We start from the raw sequence: 25,683 nt of genomic DNA on the forward strand, positions 1-25,683 counted from the left end.
CTACAAATTGAAAGACCTCCAACATTTTATGGCGAGCATCTTCCCCCATGACCAGTGTAAAAGGTATAGTCTCAGACATCTCTGACAAAATTGGCAAAGGAGAGGTCTTCTGGAGGAGATTTTTGCCTTTTCTCTGGCGGTGAAGGCTCTGAGAGTAGGTCCTCTAATGTCCATGATGAATCATCTGAGGATGCATTGGCCCAATGGATTATAGGGACTTTCGCCTTCTCCCGGTGGAGCTCCCGATGGAGGAAGCATGCCAAAGCCGAGAGGGCGGGAAGGCATCGATGGAATCGGCATCGGGGCAGATGAGGTGCGCTTGGGTACCGGTAGCCCCGAAGGCCCTGGCATGGGCTCCGGCATCGACTGTTCCCGTGGAGGGATGTGGCCAAGAATAGATCCTTCCTCCTCCGAGGAACCCGGTACTAGAATCGGGACCTGCGGAGGCCATGATTGATGACTCGATAAGGCACCGGATGAGCGTATTGAGGCGCTCGAGGAGCAGTGCCACTGAGGGAGCCAGTTCCGGGGCTGGTATGGAGGCCTGTGCCGGCGGCGATTGGAAGCCTCGTAAGGCTTTAAGCACTGCCTTTTGGATCATGCGGTCCAATTCCTCCCAGGAAGCCGGCATGGGTGGTGGCGATCGGGGCAGGAGGCAGGCTTGGAATCAATTGGAGCCTCCACGGGATGTCCGGCATTGGTGGGTAACGCCTAGGGGTCCTGGGGCCAGAGGAGTATGTGGCCTCCTCTCCCCAGGCCCTCTTCGCAGGCGGCTCGATGGAAGTCTATGCCGCTGCGGTATCTGTGCCTGCACCGGTAGGGGACGCCTGTCGGTGCCGGTGTCTGTTTCCCTCGGTGCTTGGTCCGGTCTTTCCCCGGCACAGAGGTCGATGACACAGATATCCTCAATAGCGGTGACTGACTGTCACCCTGTCCACGGTGCTCCTGGGAATAGTCTCCGAGGTCAATGGACCCTCCACAGTCTGTGGCGCTTGAACTGGCATCGATGGAACAGTCTGTTTTGAAGCAAACAACTGCTCCATTTTGTCCAGGCGAGCGCAGCAGCCTTTGGGGGTCATTTGTGCACAACTAGGACATCGATGAACATCGTGCAAGGGGCCTAAGCATAACACACATACTTCATGTGTTGCGACAGTCTGTCTACGACGGCTTCGCCCCGCCTACCTTACTCTTCTTGCGGCTCCTCCCGCTCACCTTGGACTACAGGCTGCCGCGGCGTCTGTCTGTCGACCTCTCCGGCGTCCTCGGACTGGCTTTGGTGCTGCTTCCCGCCATGCTTCTCCAAGGTACCATAGGGCGCGCACGTCGCTCTCATCTTTATTTCCTCATTGGCGCGAACCTCAGGGACGTCCCCCTGAGATGAAGTCACACTGCCCGGATATTTAAGCCTACCTCTTTTGCTAGCTAATCGAGTTAGCAACGACTCGGGTTCTATGGATGGGATTCGCTCTCCGTACCGAAGCTACTCTGCCACTCCAGTGATATCTGGAACTCTTACTGCTTAACGGGGGTACCCGCTCCTCGGGGGCCTCTTTTGCTTCTTTCAGGTGCTATCAGGAAACCAGTACTCGCTCCTTGAGGGCCCATGTTCCCTGAGACTCTGTCTGCATCTACAATCCTTTCTTCTTGGAAGACTTCACTAACAGTATCCATCTATGAGTACAACTACCATTTATTCCACAGTACTGCTTCCCTGGAACCAGGTACTCGCTCCTCGAGGGCCTGCCCTCTGTTCCAGTGCCAGACCTCTCGTCTAGTGGAACCGCTGTGTGAGTACAATACCACTGAGTCTCTCTGCTCTAAGGGATCAGGTACTCGCTCCTCGAGGGCCTGCTCTCCCTGTCTCAGAGCTTCTCCTATTCTACCTGGAACTCTGTATGTTTCTCACTGTGTACTCATAACTCTCAGTCTCTTTCCACTACAGCACAGCCAAGCAGAGGATCCGCTGTTTCAGCGTCCTGTGGGATACCCACCCAGTCGGGCTCAACATCTTCTACTCACTACTGCCACCTCTGGTGGTTTCCAAAACTGTTTAAATAAAGATTTAATCTGTGTTTGTGTGTCCAGAGTCTAGCCTGACACCGTGGTCTTTCACGGGACTGCCACCCATGGGCGTGGTCAGCTGCCAGTGGGTCTAAGGATCCACCCAAACACCAATAACCGTAACATCAAGCTGGTCCGTTATGGACATGGTCCTCGAACACTCGGGACATTTTCTAAACCCAGTCGCAATATTAAAATTCGGCGGGCACGCCATCTGTGACTGTCGGGCACCGAAGTGGTAAGCTGCCAGGAACCAACCACAAGTACCGGAAAACACATTTACCGAGCGTCAGAGGCAACGGAGCGCGATGGAGGACCCCGCTGAGGGATTTTTTGAGAAGATAAACTTCAAATAGTTCCATGAGGAAAGTTGTGAGAAATTTCTCATGGAGCTCCTAAACTGCAAGGCAACTGCTGTGCAGGGGAAAAAAAAAAAAAGAGACTGAAAGGGGACCCCTGCTGGCTGCAGGGTTAGTGGCATGCTGGGCATGCTAAGTGTGCCAGTCAAAGTTTTAGAAACTTTGACAAAAGTGTTCCGTGATAGGGCTCCATCGATGTCACCCATATGTGAGGACTACCATCTTGCTTGTCCTGGGAGAAAGACTAAAGAGGTTAGGACTGTTCGGCTTGGAGAAGAGACAGCTGAGGGGAGATATGATAGAGGTGTTAAAAATCATGAGAGGTCTAGAATGGGTAAATGTGAATTGGTTATTTACTCTTTCGGATAATAGAAGTACTAGAGGACACTCCATGAAGTTAGCATGTAGCACATTTAAAATCTGAGAAAGTTCTTTTTCACTCAACGCACAATTAAACTCTGGAATTTGTTGCCAGGGGATATGGTTAGTGTAGCTGAGTTTAAAAAAGGTTTGGATAAGTGCTTGGAGGAGAAGTCCATAACCTGCTATTAATCAAGTTGACTTGGAAAATAGCCACTGCTATTACCAGCATCAGTAGCATGGGATAGACTTAGTTTTTGGGGACTTACCAGGTACTTATGGCCTGGATTGACCACTGTTGAAAACAGGATGCTGGGCTTGATGGACCCTTGGGTCTGACTCAGTATGGCATGTTCTTAAGTGACCCCCAACACTGTTACCTCTCGCATCAAATCATGTGTTCCATTAAGGATTAGGTCGATAATAACACCCCCTCGTCAGTTCTTATACCAGACGAAATTTACCTCTTCAGCATGTCCTGATGTGACATTTACCTAGTCAGTACTGGATTAATTGAAATCATCCATTATTACCATGGTGCTAATTTTGTTAACTTCCCTAATTAGTTAGCATTTTTCTTCATTCTGGCCATGTGGATGATAATACACCCCCCACCACCACCTCTGCTATTCTACTTCCCTTCTCACATACGATTTCTATCCATAAAGGTTCTACGGTGTACTCTGTGTCCTGTAATACTTTTATCCTGTTTGACTCTATGCCCTCTAAAATATACATCATGTGCAAGGTCTGAGGTTCCATCCCAGAGATGGGTCATTCGCTCCACAGATTAACTCGAGATGATGTGAAGGCAGTGTTTGAAAACTGTAGGAAAGGGAAGGAGTCATGGTCATTGCTTAAAAGTGACACATGGTACTTGTATTCAGGGCCTATGACTACACAGCTCCAGTATCATCACTGTAATGACCACATTAAATATGTTGGAGATGGATGGGAAGATTTATTTATATTCCACCTTTTGGACACTTCAAAGCAGACTATATTCAGGTCCTGTAGGCAGAGTAAAAAGCCCGAGGTAGTTGTGAATCAAAGCTCATGGTACTAGGTCCCGGCCCTAGTTCCAACTGAGCTGGAGTATTACTGGGGAGCAGGAAGAATTGCCAGGCCAAAAAAAAAAAATCTGTACCTTTCTAAATTTATCTTCAGACCCTGGGAGTCTTAAAATAGTTTGCATCTAACCATACATCGGTCAGGAGGTTAATATCATGCATAAAAGATGTCTGAAACAGAAAAATTCAGATTTCCATTTTTGCTCATTCAAAGGGAACAGCTGCCTCTAATGCAACCTCCTGGATGTCATAAGTCTCAGCAATTTCCACAATCTGTTCAGCACACTTACTTCCCTTCTTTCTCCCCAGCACTAGGCTGGTTACACCCATTTTCTCAAGCATTTATGCTGGCTGTATGTGTTTGTTATTGTAGGCAGATATTAAGTTTGTAAATAAACTTTTCATCCAAGTGGTTAAGGCTAAAAATGAAAATAATTTAGTATGTATGTATGTATGTATGATGTTTCTCTTACATCGGCTGTGCCTTCTTTTGTGTGTAGAATTATCTGCAATTTCACTTTAACAAAACAAAAAAAAAATGGGATCAGCTCATGCTGAAGGCTCCTGGTTTGATCTTTATATCTACAGAAGGCAGCATTCGCTGTCAGTGGTAACACCTAGACATATGAAATCTAAAAAATGCAAAATAGTAAAACTATATAAATGTAAATAGCACTGCACCAATGGCTAAAATTTATTTTAAAAAATCTAATGTTTTCCTTTGATAGTTTGTTGGGTTTGCATTAGAAAAATTTCTGGTACGCGCCCACTGTTTTTGAGATATTAGATGTGCAGGATGTGTTTTGTTTTAGTTTTCTTCAATTATCAAATTAATGACAAAGTTGCTGATGGAGGAATGTGCTTTACAAACATTAACGTTTGCTATATCTGTGGCCATAAACTTAATTTTGAATCTCAAAATGGCTAAAAATGTAGTTTTCTGGTCACAGTACACAAGGACTACAGGATACATACTAGCTCTTGCCGACTCCATCACCATCAGGAGACCATGTGTAGTTAATTTTAAACTCGATATCTGGCACGAGCTGCATGGCCCTGCGATAAAACTTGATAGCTGCAATGAAAGACAGCAAGATAAGGGACATGAATTATAGAAATGATTACAAAGTCCAGTGCTTAGTATGAAGATCAACAAGGTTTCTTCTCATCCCAGACAGCCACTATAAGCTTGAAAACTTCTTGTTTCCCCTGCCAAGGCTTACCTTTCCTCTTTAAAAGAGTCGACTTTAATTTAAACAAAGATTTCTTTTGTTCAACACTTTGTTCTATTCTTTAGGTTTCTTGATCACTCTTCGCCAGAGTCTAACATATGAAGCATAGCCAGCCCGCTGCTTTATAGGGCAACATTCTGTAGGATTCCAGTGGAGGAGCTCCTATAACACAAAGCTGGTTCTATTTTATACACTATTCCCAATGGCAGACTGCAAACAAGCCTGTATCCGGAAGTCAGATGAGCACTGCCTACTCACTAGAAATAAAATCAGTTTTATAAAGCTGAATGATGACATATGTCAGGACTCTCAGGAGAGCACCTTTTCAGTGGTCCCGTTAAAAAAAAAGAAAGATAGGGAGAGTTTCACAGGCAGCCTTCTAGCTGTGTCCTGGGGCAGGCAACATCTGTCCTGCGGTAGCTGGCCTACTTCTCTCCAGCCTCGGCTGGTTCTTCTGTCATTTCCTCTAAGGCCTCAGGGAAACTATTCCTACCTTCCCCTTCCTGGTGCTACCCACTCTGTCTTCCCCAGGTAGGCCATTTGTAGTTTCTAAGGTGTGGAGTTTCAGTTCCTCCCTGTCCTGAAACTCCACCTAGAGTTCTTCCTTTTTATATATATATTTGTTTTAAGTTTATGAAGACCAGTTTGTCCTTGTCGCTGGGCTGCCTGTCACATTTGGTTTTGCCAGAATGCTTACAATGTCATTTTCCTTACATTTCCCATTATAATCATTCCTATAGAGCAGTTAGAACCTGTAACTTACTGCTGTCCAAAAAGTGTAATCCTCCCATCACAGCTGGAGCACTTCCCCAGCGTAATGGTACTAAGAAAAACACAAGTTAATAGATAATCTTTAAATTAATATTTTATTTATGTAACACAGATCAATAAATCCTGTATTGGCCAACAGCTTCCGGAGATTTATTTGAATGGGTTGTCATAACTGCTGTAGGAGTTAACAGGAAAGTTTAATGTAGGCAAGAAAAACCCACTATTCTGCTTCCCTGCACTAATCACTTGTACAAAGCACAGCAGTACCTCACAAAATGGCATTTACAGCAGCTGGAATAACATTTCTATATCTGCATGATGACAACCATTTGTCCATTTTATGTTTATGAAGGTATGAATGGAACCCCATGCAACTGCCTTGCATAATTCTACAGAAACATAGAAGTTGGAAAATTTTCTAGTAGAAGTTTACTTGGAAGGTGTGTGAGCCATATTGCAAACTTCAATGATACAAATATGAAGCCATCCAGAGATGAATGTTTAAGAGGTTGATAATCCCCTTACCAGCACTGAAGAGAACCACCATTACAATACCTATAAATTTAGTCTCCTGCAAACATTACTTCAGGGCCCTATAGCAATCTACAGAGTAAAGCAACATTGATTTAATCTACTTAGGTTTTGGGCACAAAGTGGGTGCAACAAAGAACTAGCCTTAGGAACAAAAACACAAACAAATAAACACACATACAAAAACAACTTAGAACTGTCCTTAACATAATCTTGCATGCAAAGAATTGCATAAAAAAAATGACACTCTTGGCTAAGCATTTGCAACCAAAAATACTATCCTAATAGTAAAAAAAAAATAGAGATTATATCCAGGGGCTCTCAAAAGTCCCATGAAAGCATTTAGTACTGCATTCAAACTTTAATAAACGCAGAAGTTTCAGTATCTTAGATCAATGTTTCCCTGGTGTGCTGAAGCTATAGCTATGGTGCTGTGGCAATCCAGTTTCTCTTTCCCTCAACAGCTGGTCTGCAGGATATCTTCCCATCAGCAGGGGGAGTCAGAGCAGCAGGTATCTGCTGCTGCTTCTGCTTTCCCCTCTGCCCGCTTTCCTCTCCTCTGCAGCTGAAAAGGCATGCAGGACCCTGTAGGCTCACAAGTCCTGCTGGCCCATGCAATTCCCATTACAGAGGGGAAACAGGCATAGAGGAAAGAAGCAGCACCAGGTAAGTGCTGCTGGAAGAGGCAGCTGAATTTGCTAGGAAGCTGGGGGTGTTGGGGAAACAAAAGAGAAAATACTGATGTTAAGGAGGGGAGAGGGTAGGAAAGGGAAGTGATGGAGATGTCAGGGGGAGTAGAAGGAGAGGGTAGGACGGGCAAGGTGATTGTGATGCCACCAGGAGGATGGCGGGATGAAGCACGGAGGAGAAAATGATTGTGATGATTCCAGCGGAATGGAGGGAGAGAGAGGGGAGGGGAAAGTGATAACACCAGTGGGTAAGGGGAGAGAAAAGGAAAGAAGGTGATGATGCAGGGGTAAGAGGGGAGAGAAGAGGGAAGAGACTATATTTATGCCAAGGCGTAGAGAGAAAGGGAAGAAGAGAAGGCTATGATGCCAAGAGTAGTGGAGAGCAGATTAAAACTGCACTGGAGTGAAGGGAGGGGGAAAAGATGGTGATGATATGAGGGGGGGAGGGGAAAGAAAAGGTGATGATTCAGGGGGCAGGGGGAGAGTGAAGGGAAAGTGATGATGGCAGGGATTGGAGGATGGAGGAATAAAAGAATGACAACAACAGGGAGGTGGGGGACAGGGAAGGTATTGGTATGCCATGAAGTGAGCCCAATTCCTGGTGTGCCAGGACACAAAAAAGGTTGGGTAATCACTGTCTTAGATCTTTACTCTTACGACTCTGAGGAATCTCACCACATCTGGATGAAAGATCACATGGACATCATCAATCTTTTGGCATTAGAAATGGAAGCCACATGAACCCTCAGTTCCTCACACTCCACTCTAGGTCTAGACCCTAAGTCCTAAGCTTGTTCTCACATTCTTGTCTTAGTACTATTTGGCAAAATATCTCGAGTGAATGGCCAACTTTGCTGGTAAAAGCTCTCTTGAACCCTAAGATGGTACCTTTGAAATAGCCGCACAGACACACATGTACACGCATTTGCTGGCTCGCATCCAGAGATGCATCCATTTTATAACATATGGATGTAAATGCACGCATATTATAAAATAGCCAGGACGCGCGCACACAATTTTAAATGGACGTGTGCATGTGCGCGCAAATGCTGCATCTACTATTGAGGGAATTTTGTAAGGGATGCATGCCTACACCATAGCTAGTTTTCCCAGTTAGCCCAGTTTAGGAATAGGACTTCCAAACCCCACCTAATTTGTTAGTCTTCCTTTCCCCTCTTAGTCCCAACCTGTAAAACCCCTCAGACTAGCCTATAATTATTTTGTTTAAACTTACACGCCATGCATAGCATTAGTAAAGTTACGTGGCAGAGGACCCTGGCACACACCTGGCCACATAAGTATTTACATTCACATCTCTTGATCTTCCCAATACATCCACGCCCAGACCATACCCGCCCCTTGAGATACATGCACACATGGGTGGCTTATAAAATCTGCTTGGCGGGCATCAGCCCAACTCGCACGCCTATCTCCTGAATTTGGCGTGTGTAGGGCTTTTAAAATTCACCTATAAGAGTCCAAAAATGACTCTCAGAATACCTCAGACTTCATGACTTTCTTCTCAACTTCCAAGCTACCAGTCTCAGAAACTGAGGACGGAGATGAAGTATGGAGCACTGATTTATGTCACCCAGAAGTTCCACTACCTTCAGGGAGACCACTAGAATTCTTAGCAAGGATTTTAACATTAGAAGTTTATGATGAAAAACATGGGAATATATATATATGGAAGTGCAAGACAGATTCATTCACTTAAAATGTCCTTATGTGAAGTATGAATTCTATAAGAAATCTTGTGATGCCAAGACTTGATGAATACAAGTTTCACTAATGGTTGCTGTGAGAGGACCTGATAAGGATGACTTTATCAATGTGGTCAGGCAGTTTTTACATGCCAGATACAGAATTTGTATTAGGGAGAAAAAAAAAAGGAGCACAAGCTGATGCTACAGACGGAACCATAGTATGTGGAGTCACTGAACGCAAACTGGATAAGGAAAGCTTTCAATGTACATTGTAATATTTATTTTAAAGTATTTATATCACGTACCCTCCAAAGTTCGGGATGGGTTACAAGAGTACATTCATAATAGAGTTAAAGACTAAAATCTAAAACTAAAATAAGTCTAAAATAACATGTTAAGTAAATAAAAGTATGAACAAAATTGTAAAAAGAAAAACAAAACAGGTTAGGACGTACATAAATCAGGGAAGTCTTGCAGAAAGATGTTTGAAGGCTTTCTTGAACGCTTTTATGTCTGCAGTTAATTGAATGTCGGGTGGGATTGTGTTCCAAAGAATGGGTCCTTCTATGGAAAAGGCACGTTGTCTGGTAGAGACTAGTCTTCTTGTTTTTGGAGAAGGAACTTGTAAAAAGTTTATTTTTGGAATAGAGATTGTTGCATGGGGTGTAAATGTGTAAGGAGGCAGAAAGCCAGGTGGTGTTATTGCTATAGATAAAGCAAATGTTGCTTACCTGTAACAGGTGTTCTCACAGGACAGCAGGATGTTAGTCCTCACATATGGGTGACATCACAGGATGGAGCCCAATCATGGAAAACTTCTGTCAAAGTTTCCAGAACTTTGACTGGCCCCTACTGGGCATGCCCAGCATGGCACCAACCTGCAAGCCAGCAAGGGTCCCCCTTCAGTCTTATTTGAAAGCTACAGGCAGTGCCGAAAAATAAAACAAAACGTTACGAACCCAACACCGCGGGGCAGCGGGAGGGTTTCATGAGGACTAACATCCTGCTGACTTTGAGAACACCTGTTACCGGTAAGCAACATTTGCTTTCTCACAGGACAAGCAGAATGGTAGTCCTCACATATGGGTGAGTACCGAGCTGAGGATGTCCGAACCTGCCCCAAATGTACCCAAATGCGTGCAACAAGCACAACCACTGGGGTGGAATTTGGCAGAGGGCATCCTGAACCCCACCGGGCAGGTGGAAAGGTGTTGGTACATCATGTTGTAAACAGGTTATGAAGGACAGGCTGGCCGAAGATGGAATCCTGTCTTCCGGCTTTGTCCAAGCAATAGTGGGCTGCAAAGGTGTGGAGAGAACTCCAGGTTGCAGCCCTGCAAATGGCAGGAAGTGGCACCGATCGTAGGTGTGCTACTGAAGTCGCCATGGCCCTCACAGAGTGTGCTTTAACACGGTCTTGAAATGGAATGCCCGCTTGCTGATAGTAAAAGGATATGCAGTCCGCCAACCAGGAGGAGAGAGTCTGCTTACCCACAGGCTTTCCCAACTTGTTAGGGTGGAAAGAGAACAATTGAGTGCTTTCCCTGTGGGCCGCTGTACGGTCTAGGTAAAACGCTAGAGCCCGTTAACAGTCAAGGGTATGCAGAGCCTGTTCTCCTGGGTTGGCATGGGGCCTGGGAAAAAAGATAGGTAGTATGATGGATTGGTTTAGATGAAAATCCGAGACTACCTTAGGTAAGAATTTAGGGCGTGCGGAGTACCGCCCGGTCCTGCAGAAGTTTAGTGTAAGGCAGATAGGTAACTAGGGCCTGCAATTCACTAACTCTGCGCGCTGAAGTGATTGCCAAAAGGAAAATCACCTTCCATGCGAGATAGCTGAGTTCACAAGAGTGAAGAGACTCGAATGGTGGTTTCATGAGCCGACCCAGAACTAGATTAAGGTCCCAAGAAAAGGCCGGATGATGTAATGGAGGCTTGATATGGAGCAAGCCTTTTAAAAAGCGTGTTACAAGGGGTTGTACTGATATAGGAACATCCTCGATACCCTTATGGAAGGTGGCTACCGCACTGACATGCATTCTGATGGAAGAGGTCTTTAGACCTGATTCTGACAAATGCCAGAGATAGTCCAGAAACTTCGGGATTGGACAGGAAAAGGGGTCAAGGGACTGAGAAGAGAACCATGACGTGAACCTTTTCCATTTATAAGAGTAAGATTTTCTCGTGGAAGGCTTTTGCAAAGCAATCAAGACACGGGAAACGGGATCTGAAAGGTTAAGTGATTGAAGTATTAACCTTTCAACATCCATGCCGTCAGGGACAAGGCTTGAAGATTGGGATGGCGTAGGCTCCCGTCGTTTTTGAGTGATCAGGAACGGGTCCTTTCCCAAGGGAAGGTGCCTGCGGATGGAGAGATCCTGAAGTACTGGAAACCACACTTGGTGAGGCCAATGAGGTGCTATCAGGATCATGGTTCCCTTGTCCTGACGTAACTTCACAAGAATCTTTGAGAGAAGAGGAAGTGGAGGGAATGCATAAAGCAGACCGGTTGCCCATGAGAGGGAGAATGTGTCTCTGGGCTGAGAGTGTTTGCTGCGAATGAGGGAGCAGTAGTTGTCCACTTTGTGGTTCTGAGGGGACGCAAAGAGGTTTATCTGAGGATATCCCCATTGTTGGAAGATGGTGTTCGCTACTGAGGGCTTGAGAGACCACTGGTGCGGTTGAAAGATGCGACTCAGCTGGTCTGCCAGCACATTGTCCACTCCCGGCAAGTAGGTGGCCCTGAGATATATCGAATGGGAGAGGGCTTCCGCCCAAATCTGCGCAGCTTCCTGACACAGAAGGAAGGAGCCTGTGCCTCCCTGTTTGTTGATATACCACATGGCCACCTGGTTGTCCGTCTGAATTAGGATGACCTAATTGGACAGGCGATCCTGAAAAGTCCTGAGAGCATATCTTATTGCTCGAAGTTCTAGGAAATTTATCTCATGTTTGGCTTCCTCTGGAGACCAAGAGCCTTGTGTTTGCAGATCGGTTACATGGGCTCCCCACCAGAGGTTAAAATGATTTAAGGATGTGGAATCTGGAAGGGCAATCCCTGGGGGAGATTGTTCTGATTTTTCCACCAGGCGAGGGACAGACGGAGTGAGTCGGTGATGTGGACAATAGTCGACAGAGGCTGAATAGCTTGAGTCCATTGAGACCTCAGAGTCCAGTGCATGAGCCTCATGGCCAAGCGGGCCATTGGTGTGACATGGACTGAGGATGCCATATGTCACTGAACGATGAGAAATTGGCGTGCAGTCGCAGCGTGCTGAGACTGCAGTTGGTGAGCCAGAGACACGATGGTCAGTGCTCGTTGTCGAGGGAGGAAAGCCTTTGCCTGCAAGGTGTCCAACTCTGCCCCAATGAACGATAGGGTTTGAGATGGGACTAAGTAGGATTTGTCGTAGTGACGAGAAATCCTAACGAAATTAGTGTGTGTAAGGTTAGATTGAGGGACGACAGAGCAGCTTGCTGAGTGGGAGCCATGAATAACCAGTCGTCCAGATAGGGGTAGATGTGAACACCTTGTGTCCTGAGGAATGCTGTGACGACTACGAGGCATTTTGTAAAGACTCGTGGAGCAGACTCTAGGCCGAATGGAAGCACTCGGTATTGATAGTGCTTGAGGCCTACTAGGAATCTCAGGTATTTGCGATGAGCTGGACTTATCGCAATGTGGGTGTATGCGTCCTGGAGGTCCAGAGAGCAGAGCCAGTCTCCTCTTTGCAGAAGAGGTAGAAGCGAGCCCAAGGTGACCATCTTGAACTTTTCTCGCTGGAGGTACTTGTTGATGGCCCGTAGATCTAGAATAGGACAGACGCCTCCCAATTTTTTGGGGAAGTACCGGGAATAGAACCCTAGGCCTTGTTGAGAATATGGAAAGAGTTTCTATTGCTCTTGACTGGAGAAGGAGAGAGACCTCTTGATCCAGAAGAATGGAGTGGTCGGACGTTCTCCATGTCTGCAGAGGTGGGGAGTCCGGTGGCAGGGTGAAAAAGTTCAGATGGTAACCCTGAGCAATGATTGCCAATACCAACTGGTCAGTTGTGATTGAATGCCACATGTTGTGAAAGTGGTACAGGCGACCTCCCACTAGTATGTGCGACAGAGGAATCTGGCTGTTGCTCTCCAAGTGGAAGTCAAAAACCGAAGGGAAGACGCTCAAGAACAGACCTTAACAACGCGAAAAAATGACTAACGCTGGAGGAACCAACTCGCAAAAGAGGACCCCGGAGCAGGGAAGAACCGGTGAAAAATAACACTTTCTTCCTTTTAAGAAAGAAACTAAGAGCTCTAAAGCCCGCAAGGCAATTGCACCACGGGGGGGAAAAAAAAAAAAAGACTGAAGGGGGACCCCATGTGGCTGTGGGGATAGTGGCCATCTATGAGGACTACCACCCTGCTTTGTCCTGGGGGAACGGAGATTCTTGTACAGGGTGTAAATGTGTAAGGAAGCAGAAAGCAAAGTGGTGGTGGTGTTATAGATAAGGGTGTGTAAAATAGTTAGGGTTTGATCGGGAGCCAATGTAGTTTATGAAGGACAGGTGTAATAAGATCGTAGATGATAGTATTGGAAAGTAGCTGAGCTGCCAAGTTTTGTAAAAGCTGTAGTGGGCGAATAGTGGATTGAGGAAGACCTAGGAACATAAGAACATAAGAACATAAGAAATTGCCATGCTGGGTCAGACCAAGGGTCCATCAAGCCCAGCATCCTGTTTCCAACAGAGGCCAAACCAGGCCACAAGAACCTGGCAATTACCCAAACACCTAGAAGTTCCCATGCTACTGATGCAATTAATAGCAGTGACTATTCCCTAAGTAAACTTGATTAATAGCAGTTAATGGACTTCTCTTCCAAGAACTTATCCAAACCTTATCCAAACCTTTTTTGAACCCAGCTACACTAACTGCACTAACCACATCCTCTGGCAACAAATTCCAGAGCAACGAGTTGCAATAATCTAAACTAGAGAGGATAAGTGATTGGAATATGGTACGAAAATGAGCCGGATCTAGTAAAGGTTTGATGTGTTTCTGTAGTCCGATTTTGAAGAATGACATTTTCAAAAGTGTTTTGATGTGGGAGGTTAATTCTAATTTGGGATCTAGTATGATGCCTAAGTTACAAACCTGTTTTACAATATTGATGGTACAGTTGTCATGTTGAATAGTGGTAGGAATATTGTCGAAATAGGGTTTGGTGTGATATAAGGGGGAACATCTCAATATTCTGTCTGTGACCACTTTTTAGCCAGCTTTCAAAAGGGAAATCACCACAATTTCCTTTTGATAATTAATGGCTGCAAAGCACACATGCCAACAGCATCTGCTATCTCTTTATGTATGCAGGCAGCTAAGCAAGGGCAAAATAGCATATGTACATTTGAAGGTCAAAAAGGTATGCATTTTTTTTCCACTCCCGAACTATGCATGTATTTTTAGCCAGGCAGAGGGGGAACACGTTTCAGACAGGCCAATTTACTGTCCTGCATGATTCGTGTATGTCAGATCAGTCCTAAGAGGTTCTATAATGCATCATGAACAAAGATGACAATAGGAGGTCATGACATCAGAATTCTTTGCTTCATATGAAAAACCCACAATTTGCATGTTGTTTTTAGTTTTTGAACTCAGCAATTCCTCCTGCTCTTTTGTACTTCTATCTCAACTAAAACCAGGAATGGGATCCTGCCACCATGAGCCCTCATTCACAACTTTCTAGGGGTTTGGTACACTGCAATCTCCATAACAACAAAAGTTGCCATACTGGGTCAGCCTGCGGGTTTATCAAGCCCAGCATCCTGTTTCCAACAGTGGCCAATCCAGGATACAAGTACCCTGGCAAGTATCCAACCATTAAATATACCCCATGCTACTAATGCCAGTAATAAGCAGTGGCTATTCCTTAAGTCGACTTGACTGAACTTGTCCAAACCTTTTTTAAAACCAGCTAAGCTAACTGCCTTAACCACATCCTCTGGCAACAAATTCCAGAGCTTAATTGTGCACTGAGGGAAAAAGAATTTCCTCTGATTTGTTTTAAATGTGCTACTTGCTAACTTCACAGAGTGCCTCCTAGTCCTTGTATATCTGAAAGGGTAAACAGATTAACATTTACCAGCTCTATTCCTCATGATTTTGTATACCTCCATCATTTCCCTCCTTCAGCAACCTCTTCTTCAAGATGAACAGCCCTAACCACTTTAGGCCTTTCCTCATAGGGGAGCCATTCCATTCCTTTATCATTTTGGTTGCACTTCTCTGTACCTTCTCCAATGTAGCTACATTTTTTTAGATGCAACCAAAACTGAACACAGTTCTCAAGGTGTGGTCTCACCATTGAGCAATACAGAGGCATAACAACATTCTACATTTTATTCGCCATTTCTTTCCTAATAATTCTTAACATTTTGTTTGCTTTTTTGACCAGAACAGCACACTGAGCCAATGATTTCAAAGTATTGTTCATTATGATGCCTACATCTTTTGATGGGTTGTAACTTCTAACTTGAAACCTAACATCATAAGAACATAAGAAAATGCCATACTGGGTCAGACCAAGGGTCCATCAAGCCCAGCATCCTGTTTCCAACAGTGGCCAATCCAGGCCATAAGAACCTGGCAAGTACCCAAAAACTAAGTCTATTCCATGTTACCATTGCTAATGGCAGTGGCTATTCTCTAAGTGAACTTAATAGCAGGTAATGGACTTCTCCCTCCAAGAACTTATCCAATCCTTTTTTAAACACAGCTATACTAACTGCACTAACCACATCCTCTGGCAACAAATTCCAGAGTTTAATTGTGCGTGAGTAAAAAAGAACTTTCTCCGATTAGTTTTAAATGTGCCCATGCTAACTTCATGGAGTGCCCCCTAGTCTTCTACTATCCGAAGAGTAAATAACCGATTCACATCTACCTGTTCTAGAACTCTCATGATTTTACAACATCTCTATCATATCCCCCCTATAGCAAGGGTTATTTTTCCCTATATGCATCACCTTGCTCTGTCCACATTAAATTTCATCTGCCATTTGGATGCCCAATCTTCCAGTTTCACAAAGTCCTCCTGCAATTTATCACTATCCACTTGTGATTTAACTACTCTGAATAATTTTGTGTCATCTGCAAATTTTATCACCTCACTCATCGTTTCCCTTTCCAGCCAACCCAGGAAACAGAAGACCCAACTCGGGGATCAAACCAGGGACCTTCCGCATAGTAGTGCACAGTAATTGCCACTCAGTCAGCAGGCCGGCCTTCTGAAATGTATTTTATTGCCATGTGGTAAAAGTTGTTCCCCTCATTTCAGGCGACCTATAATGTAAATAGCTGGCAGGCTGACAAAGCTACACATAACACAATGAGGATTATACCAGTGGTGGTCACTTTCAGTTGAAGGCCACAGACATTAGGTTTTTAGGATATCCCTAACAAATATGCTCAGAATGAATACAAGTCCTTAGCCGGACCAGCATTATGGAACTCATTGCCACTCGAAACAAGATTACAAAGTGATTTAAAAAGCTTTAAAAAAGGTTAAAAACATGGCTTTTCAAAAAAGCATTCTACAATATGAATGGGGAACAAGCGAATATACATCTACACTAAGCTAAAGTCACCCTATTAGCATAATTGTCTATTCATCACTATAGAAAATTTAAGAACATGCAGTTAAAGTTCATTATATGATTCCCTATTTATCATATAAAAGACAAGATCCACAACTCACATTATATACCTTAGATTATGAAATTGTTACCGTAAATGTTTTGGCACTTTGGTAGTAAGAATGTAATCAAATACATATAGGCGTGCCACCCTGTTAAACCGTGGTGGAATGGTGCAATACTAAACGACGGTATAGAAAAGATTTTAAATAAATAAAATAAATAAATAAATAAATATACATGTTCATTAGGGATATCCTGATATATTTGCAACCCTGAAAGACTAAGTGAATACCACTTGATTATACCAACACTCCTTGTGGCACTGTCCTTTATTCATATAACTCTGTTACCACATTGCCTAATAAGAATCTCAAACGCTGCGATGATTATAATCCCTGAAGGCCGGCGTGATCAAGATTGCTCATACTCAAGCTATTTATGCACAGGAAATAATTTGGAAATAAATATCCCGATTATGTAACATCGTGGTAGTTCTTCCTTGCATATGTAGAGGAATGCGCAGAACAAGAGCCTCATCTGGGTTCATTCCATGCACACCACTAAATTCATTTGTCTAGTCATTGGGACTGGTGCATACTAGTTGAGGGACTGATCCCTTAATGCACCTTGGTCTGACAGTAGCAGAGGTGACCTTAATGTCGTACTAGTGATTAACTAATACAGGTCATTTTGGTTTGTTTTACCCTGTTTCCCCGAAAATAAGACAGTGTCTTATATTAATTTTTGCTACCAAAGATGCACTAGGCCTTATTTTCAGGGGATGTCTAATACTGTAGAGCTGCTGGCTGCCCCTGCGTCAGCCATGTCCCACCAGCGTGCTGTCAGAGAGAGGTAAGAGTGTGCAGCATTCATGGTAGTCAGCTTGGGCTGACTCTGCTGCTTTTGAACCTCTGCACACTGCTTGGAAGGGGTCCCTCGACTGGTACTGCCACCATCCCCAGATGTCAGTAATCTTGCTGCCACTGTCACTGCTGCCACATGGCTATTGGGGAGGCACAGATTGCTGCTACTGACACTGAAGCCCATTCTGCTGCCTCCTCTGTGCAGGCCCCGTGGGCTTCCACTTTCTCCATGCTGATCTCGTACATTGTGAGATCCGCATAGAGAAAGTGCTATGCTTGCACATTCCCAAAGATTTCATGTGCCAAACACTAAAGTAATTTTTTTTTTTTTTTTTTACCTTTGCTGGCTGATGTTAGTTTTCTAATCGGTTGGTCACAGGCTTTTTTTTTTTCCCACCTTCCCTTTCTTATTTTTTTGCCAATTCCTTTTATATTGTCCTTTTTTTCTTCCATATTTTTCTCTCCATCTTCTTCCCTCAAACACAGTCAGGTTCTCATTCTCACATGCATTTCTCACACACACACTCTCACTGGCACATGCTGTCTGACTCTCACACACACAGGCTCTCTCTCACTCCCACATGCTTCTTGCTCAAGCATAGGCTCTCACCATCACACGCTGTCTCTCACACACACAGAGACTCTCACATGCTGTCTCTGCAAACATTCAGATCCTCACTCCCACACACAATCTCTCACTCATCTCATACACGCACGCACACACCCTCTACAGACCCTCAGCCTCTCTCTCACCTCTGGGCCTTCTCTTCGCGGGTCGCCACAGGATGGGCTTCTGCAGCGGCCCTGAACCTTCTCGGGCCACAGCGGCCCTGCTAACCGGGCCTCTTCCTCTTCTTGGGGGCCGCTGCGACTTGGGATTCGCGGCAGCTCCTCCTCTTCTGCATGCGCTGATGCTCTTCCTCCTTCCGGGCCCACTGTCTCCGGCAACGTTTTACTTTCCGGGGCCGCACAGCAGGAAGGAGGAAGAGCATCAGCGCGTTTGAACGCGATCTTTTTCTTCGGGCAAGGAGGCTCAACGGCCGCATGAGCCTCCTTGCGCCCGGGGGCATTGGCTCCCTCGGGATACCACTGCTCGCGTCTGCCCCCAAGTACCTTGGAAACTTTATTAAAAAAAAAAAATTGACGTCACAGGATTGACCCGGCCCACCGGGGGAAGCCCGATTCCCCCGATAGTTCAATCCGCCCCTGTTTACAAGGGATGGCTTACTTTCGGGGGAGGTCTTAATATTTAGGAATTCGGCAAAATCTCTACTAGGTCTTATTTTTCGGGGAAACACGTATTACCAATGGATATGATGTGAACTTCTACAAGAATTTTTACTAAAAAGTTGTTAATACTGGTACGAGGGTCTGTAGAGGGTGTGTAGATGGTGTTGCGTGCGTTGCGTGTATGAGATGAGTTGAGAGATTGTGTGTGGGAGTGGAGGATCTGAACTGTTGCAGAGACAGCATGTGAGAGTCTCTGTGTGTGTGAGAGACAGCGTGTGATGGTGAGAGCCTATGCTTGAGCAAGACAGCATGTGGGAGTGAGAGAGAGCCTGTGTGTGGTGAGAGTCAGACAGCATGTGCCAGTGAGAGTGTGGTGTGTGAGAATCCCTGACCTGAACAGTTTAGGAGGATGGCTCCCCACCCCGAGGACTCATCAATACTAATCTGCACCAAATACAGTGTACTCAAAGTGTCTTGCATTTGTCAAGAATTCCCCTGGCCTTTGGCCCCTCAGCTCAGGAGCAGCTGAAAATGAAGATCTAATCTAGGAAAAGGTCACATGCATATTTAAGTTAGCACTACAAGGGTTCTTATTTGAGTGCACTGAATCATCTCTACAGTAAAAACCACCAGCCCTAGGATCCTTAAAGACCAGGAGACCCCAGTTTAGTTTGCTGAAATCCACACCTCCGACCAGAACCAAGAGGATTCCATTTCCTGGTACTCTGACCATCCCAGACTGGCACAGAATCTTATTCCTAATGTTGACAGATTCTGAGAAAGGGCTCAGAGTGCATTCTGCTCATTAACAATTCAGCCACACTCTTGCAACAAGAGAACACTTTGTCATACATCTTGAATCATTTCAGATAATTACTGTCCCTGATAAGGAGATATCATCCAGGTACAGGATGACAAACGGGCCTTGCATCCCAGCCTTGGCCATCAGTCTCTTCTAAAACCTTAGTGAAAGCCTGGTGCCAGAAAAGAATAACAAATACTGGCAATGCTGCTTGCCTAAAACACCTGATACATAGAAGACATCTTGCAATTCTAAGTACAAGAAATCCCCTGATCTAACTGCTTGGATCAGAAATAGGAAGGATTTCATCCAGAAGAAACTGACCCTAGACGAATCCCTGACCCAACGCCATACCACATCGAAACTACCTATTAAACTCAGATCCCTTCTCCCCTGATTTGCTTCAAATCTTTGTATTTGTGTATCCACTTTAAATACTTCTACTGTGAAAATCCAATAAAATTGTTTAAACATAAATACTTCTACTGTATCCACATTTGCCCACTTATAGTAGCATCTTAAACCTTCTTATACCTGCTAATGGAACCCATCTTAAATACAATGGGTTTTACAGCACCCATCTCATGTAATCTCCTTAGCCCTACAGTACCATTATAAATACATACATTTGCCCATACTGGGTCAGATCAAAAGGTCCATCAAGCCCATTATCCTGTTTCCAACAGAGGGCCAATCTAGGTCATTAGGGACCTGGCAAGATCCAGAGAGTAGATAGATTCCATGGTGCTTATCCCAGAGGTAAGTAGTGGATTTCTGCAACTCCACCTTAATAAAGGTTTATGGACTTTCCTCCAGGAACTTGTCCAAACCTTTTTTTTTTTTTTTTTATAACCACAGCTACACTAATAGCCTTTCACCACATCCTCTGGCAATGAATTCCAGAGCTTAATTATGCGGTGAATAAAAAAATGTCTATTAATTTTAAATGTATCACCTTTTAACTTCATTGTGTGTCCCTAGTCTTTGTACTCTCTGAAAGGAGTAACTAACCAATACGCATTTACCTGTTCCATTCCACTCATTTATAGACCTCTATCATAACTCCCCTCCGGGTTGAAGAGTCCTAATCTACTTACAGTTTCCTCATAGAAGAGCTGTTCCATCCCTGATATTTTGGTTGCCCTTCTCTGTATTTTTCTAATTCTAGACCACAATAAGAACATAAGAAGTTACCACACACAGTCAGACCAAGAGTTCATCAGACCCAGTATCCCTTTTCCAACAGTGGCCAATCCAGGTTACAAGAACCTATGTAAGTATCCAAAAATATTAAATAGATCCCATGCTAATACCAGTAATAGCAGTGGCTATTAGGGGTGTGCATTCGTTTTCGCCGTATCGGCGATCCGCAACGTATATGTCACTTTTCATTATATTCGTGGGGAGGCGAAACTCATCACGACTCCCCACGAATATAACTTATCATCCGTTTAATGCGTTGCGTGCTTTTCTTCGCCATTTGGAATGATTTCACAAAATGTCAGCCCTTTCCTGTGAGTCACAGTGACTCACAGGAAAGGGTCAGACAGTTTGGCACAGATACCGGAATGCAGCGTATCAGCACTGACATTTTGTGAAATGCACTGAATGCAGCCAATCGCGCTGTCATTCAGTGCTCTGTGATGATTTTATTGATGACCCACCACTATATATACCTCAGCACGAGGAGTGTCAGCACTCTCTTTGCAGGAGTGGTGTGGGGAGGTGGGCTTTGTGGAAGGAGGCTGCACTGAGAGCAATTTTGGCTAGTTAGGAAAGAGGAAAAGAGATTTTATATTCTTAATTTGGCTGCAGTGTCTGTGCCAGCTAGCCGTGTTTGTGTTTTTTTTGAAGCAGTTTATTATTTAGGTGATGTGAGACACTGTGCCAGGGAGAGAAGCTGCTAGCAGTGCCATTTTTTTTCATTCACCCTGTGGGCTAGAGTCTGCAAGCAAACACCATTTGGGTGTTGTGGCTGGGAGTGATATTTTTTATCCATTTTCCTGGTGTGCCAACAATTCCAGCTTTTTAAACTGAGTTTGTTTAATTCAAGTCACTCAGTCTCTCTGTGCACTGGACTTCAGTGGGCAGTTTAACAGACTGAACTTTACTTTTGGTACGGTCTGTGCAGTCAAGTGCCCAGTCTTGCCTCTTTTGTGCTTACAAGCAAGTTGTGTGTGTGTGTACACCACACACGTTACATTAGTTCATAGCAAGGCACCGTGACAGTGGGCAGTGGGTAGGCACTAGGCAGTGACATTAAATCCATAATGTCAGGGAAGCTAGATGTAGTCGAGTGATTGGGACTGGCAGAGGAGGCACTTCAAGAGACACTAGTGCCACTCCCCCATTAAGGTTAAAAGGCACCTGTCGCAATCTAAACTCTTTGTAGGGGCAGGCAGTTCCATCCTGAAAAAAATGAATCTGACCATGATGCATCGCCATCGCCACCACCTGTTTCTGGCCCTGTAGTTTTGGAGGTGAGGGAAGGGGAGCTGAGTCATGCCAGACAAAATGTCGACACCCAAAAGTAGCAGTGGGACAGAAGTCTCGACTAACACTTAGCATTGACAATGTAGCACAGTCACTGTTTGCTTCTGATTCAGATGAAGAATCATCTTGTGTGGGATTCTCATCTGAAACAGAAGTAGTAATAGGTGAAGAATCTTTGGGAGCATCAGTTAGTCCTGTCTTAGCCTCCACTTCAGTGCAGCAGGGGAGAGATGAAACTGATGAGGAGGAGGAAGAGCAAGTCAGCAGAGGCACAGAGGGTGACTGAGGCCTTTGGCATTGCTTCTCAGGGTGCACCCACTACCCTCAGCTCCAGTGCCAGCTTCCACTCCCAAGGCTTTAGAGAAGGGAGGATCACGAAAGACATCTGTGATCTGGAGCCACTTTAAAGTGACGGATGACCCGCGTTTTGCTCGGTGTAATTACTGTGCCAGGGATAGTTAGCAGAGGCAAGCAAATGGGACATCTATCTAATTTTGGCATGACACATCGTATGAAGAGGCAACACCCAACAAGATTACTGTCATCTGGGGATGGTGGTAGTACCAGTCAGGGGAACCCTTCCAAGCAGCGTACAGTGGTTCAAAAGCAGGCAGAGTCAGCCCACGCCCTCATCCCCTTCTAGCAGTCAGGTGGGCAGGCCAGCAACCCCCTGACATGTGGCAGAAGCGACAACCCACCATGGAGGAAATGAGGTGGAGTGCAGTAACGCTATCCCGGGGTAGGAGGCAGGCAGCCTCAAAAGTTGTAACCAGGAGCATTGGGGAAATGAATTTCCCTTGATGACCAGCCCTTGCAGTTAGTGGAGAATGTGGGTTTCAAGAGCGTTTCTGAAGGTCATAGTTCCAATTACAAGTCCCCTCCAGAACCACATTTAGCAGAAAGGTCATCCCCAGCCTGTACAAGCAGTGCTTGCAGTGGCATGCAAGCGCTGCTAGCTAAGGCAGAGGGGAGAGTGCATTTCACCTGCGATATCTGGACCGCCATGAATGCCTGCACACTCTTACCTCTCCCTGACAGCACACTGGTGGGACCTGGCTGAGGTAGGGGCAGCCAGCAGCTCTATTACTGAACAAGTATCAGGGTGGAGGTGGGCTTTACTGCACACCCACCTGACGGACCAGGCCCATACCACAGCCAATATTCTAGCATGCATCAGACAGATGCTGGAGGGCTGGCAACTACACCAGTGAGACAGGAATACTCAGGCAGAGTTCTCTGTCACAGACAATGGTGCAAACATGGTTAAGGCAATAAATGACGGGTGCTTTAAGAACATCCGATGTTTTGCACACACTCTGCACCTGGTAATGAAATCAGCTCTGGGGTTGGATTCCAATGACAAAGAGAATGAATACCTGCATAGGTTAATACAGAAGTGCAGGAACACAGTAGCGCACTTTCACAGAAGTGTGAAGGCGGGGCAGGTTCCTCCGACAAAAGCAGACTGATTTGGAGATGCCTCACAAGCGTCTCATTCAATTCCACCTGGTGGAATTCCTCCTTTATGATACTGGAGAGGTTAGTGGAGCTGCAGACACCCCATCATGAACTTTCTGTTACAATGGACATAGGTATGCAGAATCCCCTAGGGCATCATGTTTGGTTAGTCATGAGTCAGCTGGTAAAAATCCTGCAGCCCTTCAAGGATGTCACAGAGGAGCTGAGTTCCACCTTGGCTGACATCATCCCTATAGTTAATCTGGATGAACATTTGGAGGCCTTTAAACAGTAATAGGGAATGACAGTTGAGGTGCTGCATTGTCTGGACGTTTTGCAGCAGCAGGTGGAAGAGAGATTAAGGCCTTTAACACAAGACTGCACATACATGCTCGCCACAGTCTGTGATCCCAGTGTGAAAGGGAAGCTCGCCCTACAGTTAGATTGTCTCTTATTGGTGAAGGACCTCCTGCTAGCAAAAGTCAGTCAACAGGAGCGCCATAGGCAGAGACAAATTAGGCTTGAAGCAGAGGTGGAAACAGCGGGCACTTCAGAGAGTTGTGCTGCTAGCCCACTGAAGCAGCTGAAGGGACTAGCTTCTACACTGCTCGTGTGGAAACCTGGGAGAAGAGAAGCAGGAGAAGATTCTGTTCTGCAACAGCTATGGGGACTACTCTTCCCACAGCCAGTAAGAAAAATTGCCAGCCACAGATACTTCCTTTTACCAGCTCAAAGTGGACTGGGAAAGTGCTGATACAAAGAAAGAGACCACCTCCACGTCAGGCTCTGGGTGCGAGAATAAAGATTTTATTCAAAGGATGCCTGAAAAATGTACAGACCCAATATAAAACAAACTACCACTCCTATATAAGTTAAATTATCAGAATCCGAAGCTGAAGTTGGCCAGTTATAGGATATGTAAATGATCCTTTTTATACAGTTACTATTCTTTTCCATCAATAAGCTGAGTGAAATAGCCATGATGTCTTGGGGTGTGATGTCGTCCGGCGGCAAGTGGCTCAGAACAGCAGAGCTTGAAGCTCTGCCCATGCGCAGATATTTCTGCGCAATTACCTCAGTTGTCAGTTCTTCAGTTGCGTTTTTCCGCATTAGTGAAAAAAAAAAAAAAAAGAAAGAAAAGAAAACAGTACTTTTCAGTGTTAAGATGTTGAAAAAAATCTCTGGGGTTCAAGTACTGCTTGTGCAGCCACATTATGTCTGCAATGGACGGACATAATTATTGCTATCTTTGTTTTGGCCCTGACTATGACCAGGCCACCTGTAAGCATTGAGGCCGCATGTCTCCCCAAGCCCAGCGTCAGAAGGTCAAAAAAACTGCAAGGCTGTGTGAAGCGAAGATGGGATCCTCACCATCACACGCCATCTCCTTGCCACTCCGTATAATCGTCACCAGGCCCAAAACCCCAACATAGAGAGACACATAGAAACTAGCGTCGTTAGAGGGTCCACCAATGGCAGGGCAATCCAAAAAAATGGAGCAGGCATCCCAAGATGAATGGAGACAAGCCCCATAAAATTAAGGGAGGTGCTTCAACTGTAGAGGCCAGACCGCAGTCTAAATCTGCATCCTCCAAGCCAGGAACATCGGCACAGAATGGCATCAGAGATCCAAGCGGTCAGCACGGCCATGACGAAGCACCACACTGCAATGCATATAGGTTTGCCCATGGTGCACATCCTGCGATGCATGCAGTATTGTCTATGCACAGTGAGACAGTGTCCAAGCCACGCAACACACATCAACCAGAAACAAAGCACTCAACTAGACACGACGCAGACACATCAAAAATGAAGCCGGCCAAGCCACCACGCAATGCAAGACTGTTGCAGCTGAACAAATCAAAATTCCTGAAGCCACCCAAAGAAAAATTGGAGCTCAGTGCCCACACAGACAAACGCAAAAGCTGCACTTATGTCCTGTCCCTCAGTTCCATGATCATGACAAGGGAACTCTCATCACATAGAAAATCACCAAGAAGGAAGCCACAGCAAGACAAATGTCTCAGTGGAATTAGAGCCTGTCCTACAAACTTATGCACCATACATTCTCATCCCCAAAAAGGTCACCATCAATTATTTCTTCAGGATCATCACAGAGTGGTGTTCAAGTCTATTCTGACTTATCATGGTATCGAGACAAAAACATGAGGAACACCAACTCCAAGAAATGCTGTTCCTTCAGGGATAAGACAACCTTTAAGGAACCTAGACACAATAGGCTTCCACATTCTCCAGTTTCTGACATACAACTACCAGCCATTCCTACATCAAGGTCACACAAAACACTCTATCCTCTGTCAGTACCACACAAAGAACTGACAAAGAAGCGTGCTCCTGTTTCTCCAACTAGGAGAT

The 25,683-nt window shown here is 45.2% G+C and overlaps 1 protein-coding gene across 3 annotated transcripts in view; it reads right to left on the minus strand.

The window, feature by feature from the left end:
- The window catches only part of FBXO9 (F-box protein 9), a 244,069-nt gene that overhangs the window by 155,149 nt on the left and 63,237 nt on the right, over window positions 1–25,683 (minus strand). For all 3 annotated transcript variants that reach the window (XM_029595721.1, XM_029595720.1, XM_029595719.1), the window contains one exon: window positions 4,829–4,928. In XM_029595721.1, the coding sequence (XP_029451581.1) occupies window positions 4,829–4,928 (100 nt within the window). The remainder of the gene's footprint in view (window positions 1–4,828; window positions 4,929–25,683) is intronic.

Source organism: Rhinatrema bivittatum, chromosome 3 (assembly GCF_901001135.1).
Source record: "Rhinatrema bivittatum chromosome 3, aRhiBiv1.1, whole genome shotgun sequence".
Taxonomy (NCBI): domain Eukaryota; kingdom Metazoa; phylum Chordata; class Amphibia; order Gymnophiona; family Rhinatrematidae; genus Rhinatrema; species Rhinatrema bivittatum.